Source organism: Fukomys damarensis, unplaced genomic scaffold (assembly GCF_012274545.1).
Source record: "Fukomys damarensis isolate Sample0158 unplaced genomic scaffold, DMR_v1.0_HiC HiC_scaffold_37, whole genome shotgun sequence".
Lineage (NCBI taxonomy): Eukaryota > Metazoa > Chordata > Mammalia > Rodentia > Bathyergidae > Fukomys > Fukomys damarensis.
Window position 1 is genome coordinate 42,988,937 of NW_022900949.1, and position 4,393 is coordinate 42,993,329.

Consider the following 4,393-nt stretch of genomic DNA (forward strand, 5'->3'; position numbering starts at 1 on the left):
GGGCGCTGCGGCCGGGCGACTGCGAAGGTGCGGGGTCCCGGGGTCTGCGCTCCGTGGCCGACCTACCTAACTACCGAGTGGGCGGGAGCGGCGACCGATCCCCTCGGGTCCGCTGAGGAAGGGCCTAGAAGTCTTTGGTCTGATGAAAAAAAGTGGAGATTAGATCGTGCTGAAAACGTGGCCAGAAATCCACATAATGCCGGAGATCTGCCCCTTCCCACCACTGTCCAGAGGCTCGCGGGAGCGGCCCCGTTCTGCCAGGTCCCCAAGGGCGGCTGTGCATGCCGCGCCCGTCCACTTCGGGGTTCGGCGATATATTGGAAATGAGCAGCATTTTGATCGCTTTTACTCAGCTTCGTCTCCATTTATGAGGTCTCCCAGTGAGGCCCATTTCAAGGACACGTGTTCGCTTTCGTCTAAACTTGATGAAAGGAGCAGGGAGGAGGCACTGTAGGTCATTGAGGTGATGTCGGTACCCCGCGTGTCGTGGGTGGACCAGGGGATCCTGGCAACCTGGACCCGGGTTCTGCCTACCTACGGGCACCTAAGAGAAGCTGATGATGGAAAATGATGCATCTCTGTGTCGCCTGTTAAAATTAGAGATGCTCCTTCCCTTGGAATAGGGGACCACACGGTGGTGCTGAGCATCTCCCTTCCCTCTCTTTTCCAGTTTGCATTTCTTATCTGGGAAGATTTTATCAGGATCTCAAAGACAGAGATGTCACATTCTCACCAACCACTATTGAGAAAGAACTTATAAAGTTCTGCCGTGAAGCAAGAGGCAAAGAGAATCGCTTGGTGAGTACCTGATGACTCCCAAATGACCCTGGCTCCTCTTCACCCTCTGCTTCTCAGTGGACTGCTGTCTGTCTGTAATGTAGGGAGGAAAGCCTTTTGTGTCCTTCCCCAAGAAATGTATTCTCCAAATTGTGATATTTTTGTCCTGTTAGAATTTATTAAGCACCCACTACAAGCTGGACACTGGAAACATCAGGGAAGAAAAGTAACAATGAATGGGTGTCCTGAAGATGGATCAGCATTAGTCAGTGGTAGGATGGATGCTAATTACACAGCAATCAAGAGGTCTCTCTGAGGCCGTGGCATCAGTGAGGGTGAAAAAGGGATTCATATTGTGCAGAGGTTAACAAGGTGTTCATGGGATAGGCCAGGGCTGAATGAGGACAAGATTCCCAGTGGTCACAAGTTATAAAAGCAATGGCTTTTCTACTTTAATTTCCTTGACAGTCTTTGGTTTGTTAATATTTTTAACCCAGGTGACTCATAAGCTCCCAGACAATGCCTGTTTTTAAGAGATTAGGGTTTACACTGACTACCAGTCCAGGTAGAAATGTTTTGGAAGAAATGATTCTTAGTTGCTACTTCCTGAGGGCTATTATCCTTTTCTTGGTGCAGTGCTACTATATCGGTGCCACAGATGATGCTGCCACGAAAATCATCAATGAGGTGTCAAAGCCTCTGGCCCACCACATCCCTGTGGAGAAGATTTGTGAGAAACTGAAGAAGAAAGACAGCCAGATCTGTGAGCTAAAGTACGGTGAGTGTGACCAGGCCCATCTTCTATAGCCTCTGCACACAGAAAGGAAGGTGATCATCTAGAGCCATGGTGAACGGGCTGTGTAAAATGATAAGAAGACACTCAGTGCTGGGGTGGGGGTAGGGGGACTCTAGCATCAAAGTGGGTGGAGGTCAGAATAGACCCTGTCAAGGAAGTTAGATGAGGTGGGGTTTTGGCCAAGAGGCGAGCTACTGGAAGAGCATTCCAGGCCAAGGGTGTAAGCAGTGTAAAGGCAGCCAATGGCATGACTGGTAGGTGGGCACAGGGAGCTTTGCAGGTTGGTGAGGACTTTAGGTTTAGTCTGAGTGAGATTGGGAGCATTAGAAGTTTTTGAGCAAAGCAGGTATATGGATATATGATCTGACTTGGGTTTAACAAGCTCATATGTCAAGGATGCCTGGTCTGAGGGTTATCTTGATACAAGTTCACCTGATTTCAGATCACTGGTCACAAGTTATAATCAGAGGAAGCTTCTGGCTCCAGGTCTGCCTTATGTTGGGAAATGGAAACTAGAGGATTTATCTGCTTTGTCAACCAGTGTGGAGTTGTCATCTTAGTAACTGTGTAGGAGGCACTTGGGGGATGGGAGCTGTCTCACTCTTATGAACTGTGTGGTATTTCTGAACTAGTGTCCTGTGGTGGACACAGATGTCCTGAGGCAGCCCTCTTGGCCAAGGGATAGATAGTCTGTGCAGGGAAGAACCCTGGCTGCTCCCACCCAGCTTCTTACTGTCCCTTCTCTCTGCAGACAAGCAGATCGACCTGAGCACAGTGGACCTGAAGAAGCTCAGAGTGAAAGAGCTGAAGAAGATCTTAGACGACTGGGGAGAGACATGCAAAGGCTGTGCAGAGAAGTCTGATTACATCAGGAAGATAAACGAACTGATGCCTAAATATGCCCCCAAAGCAGCCAGTGCTCGGACTGATTTATAGTTTACCCAATCCAATTCCTGCTGCCGCAGAGGGGAAGAAGTTTGGCTGTCTCTTGACAAAACAGCCTTTTTGTAATTTATTTTTTAAGCGGGCTCCTGACAATATCAGATATGAAGCCTAGAGCTTTCTTGATGCGGGCTCTATGGTGCCCACATAGTGGGATTCATTTCCTTCTGTTGCTGGTTTACTCTCGGACTTCAAAGTATGTTTGGAATTTTTTTATTAAAAGAAAAAAATCTGCCCTTGGAGAGTTAAAGTGAATGCTGACATAGGATTTTAAGCCCATGATGAAGATCCCCACCATTTTATGATTTCCAGTTTGCAAAGGGTTTTGGGGTATATTCTCATTTGCTGTTCAGCCCATCAGTGCTGACAAGACCAGGGCAGGCCACTGGTTGAGGCCAGCTGATGTGTGTCCCTTTTTCAGGACTGGGATGCATTGGTCACCTCAGCCCAGGGAAAAGGTGAAGTTTGGCACCCTGCACCACCCCACTCCCTTTTTCAGTAGGAGGGGCTGGAGGCTGCCCTGTTCTTGAAGTACACAGGAGGGCCTTACATCTGTCCTCAATATAAGTAGGACCAAGGGTACATGGAGTGTTTTTCCACAATGACTTCAATGCATGTATTCAATGTTGAAACTTATAAAGCTGCTCTTTGCCTGGCTACTTACTTGCTCATCAGGGTTTGTAGCCTAGGTCTAGTGTCTACCAGCCACTTAGGCTATTCTAATTTTTGTAAGACTGGCAGAAGTCAGCTTATACAAAGAAATGGTGTGAGAGAGCTGCCTTTTGCCTACTTACCCTAGATAACAGTCCTGAGGGTTTGTATGGAGTCTGGTATTTGGCTGCTCTCTTTGATGTTGGTTATTAGTTATTAGCGTGAGCTGTGCTTCCTCCTGTGAGACAGCTTGCACAGAGGAAGGTCTAAGAAATTCTGCTTTCTGGAGGAGCTGGTCTTATACATAACTTTATTTGTGTGGTTTCTAAATTCAGTTTACCTGTAAGGGGCCCTCTTACAGCGGGCTAAGGAACCCCCTGCTGTCTCTTCCAAGACCTTACTTGCACTGCTTTCTGAGGAGGGAAAAGCCAGGTGCACTCTTCCTCACCCTATAGGTTCTTCCCTGACGTTGGGTCAGGTCCTGCAATGGTTTCAGCTCTGGCCTTGGAGAATGAAAGCTTTCCAATGGGCTTGAGCAGTCTTCCCTCACACCTGGGGATGAATGGGAAAACATTGGCCAGCAAGAGGTCAGCGTGGCAAACAATGGTAACTGCTGGTATTATCTCTATTTGGTCTCTTCGACGTTGGCTCTTGGCCCTACCTTTTCAGCCTACTGTCCACGGACACCCACAGCAGAAAGTTGGACTGAGAGGCATCAAGGAGCCTATTCCAACTCCGTAAACTGCAAGTAGGTTATCTCTAGCTCTGTGATTGAACCCAGCCAGCCTGGCTGAAACGTAGAACGCTGCAAGTTAAACTGACTGCAGACGATCTCAGGATGTGAGTCCTTCACCATCATGGCAGGGAATGTGTGTCATTCGACCTACTCACGAGTTCAGGGGTATACAACATGTAAAGTGCCCGCTACGTAAAAGCCTGGGACTCAGAAAGCCACAGAAGCTGCCATTCCTACTCCATTTAGCGAGGGCACCAGCTTCGCCAGCGGCCCTCTTGAAAAAACTCCGGTCACAACGTATATCAAACGGTCACTGTGCTAACAGCGCGGTGGCGCCAGAGCTCTAGGAACGACCGCCTTCGTTCGCTGGCCACCTAGTCACGTGGAATGATATGGCGCAGCCAAATGATGCGTCCGGCGCAGCTGTTACCCTCGCAGTCACGTGGGGAGGCCGTCACAGCATGATGACGCAATGCCCCGCCCCTCGGCGC

The 4,393-nt window shown here is 49.0% G+C and overlaps 2 protein-coding genes across 2 annotated transcripts in view; both read left to right on the forward strand.

The window, feature by feature from the left end:
- Positions 1–2: 2 nt before the first annotated feature.
- Manf (mesencephalic astrocyte derived neurotrophic factor) lies at positions 3–3,127 on the forward strand (the record flags this gene model as incomplete). Its single annotated transcript, XM_010625592.3, has 4 exons — positions 3–27; positions 671–798; positions 1,414–1,555; positions 2,325–3,127. Coding segments are annotated over 4 exons (480 nt in total), but the record flags the coding sequence as incomplete, so codon positions are not given.
- Positions 3,128–4,310: 1,183 nt separating this feature from the next.
- Rbm15b (RNA binding motif protein 15B) overlaps positions 4,311–4,393 on the forward strand; it is a 6,378-nt gene continuing 6,295 nt past the window's right edge. The window contains exon 1 of the mRNA XM_010625593.3: positions 4,311–4,344. Coding sequence (XP_010623895.1) covers positions 4,311–4,344 — 34 coding nt within the window. The remainder of the gene's footprint in view (positions 4,345–4,393) is intronic.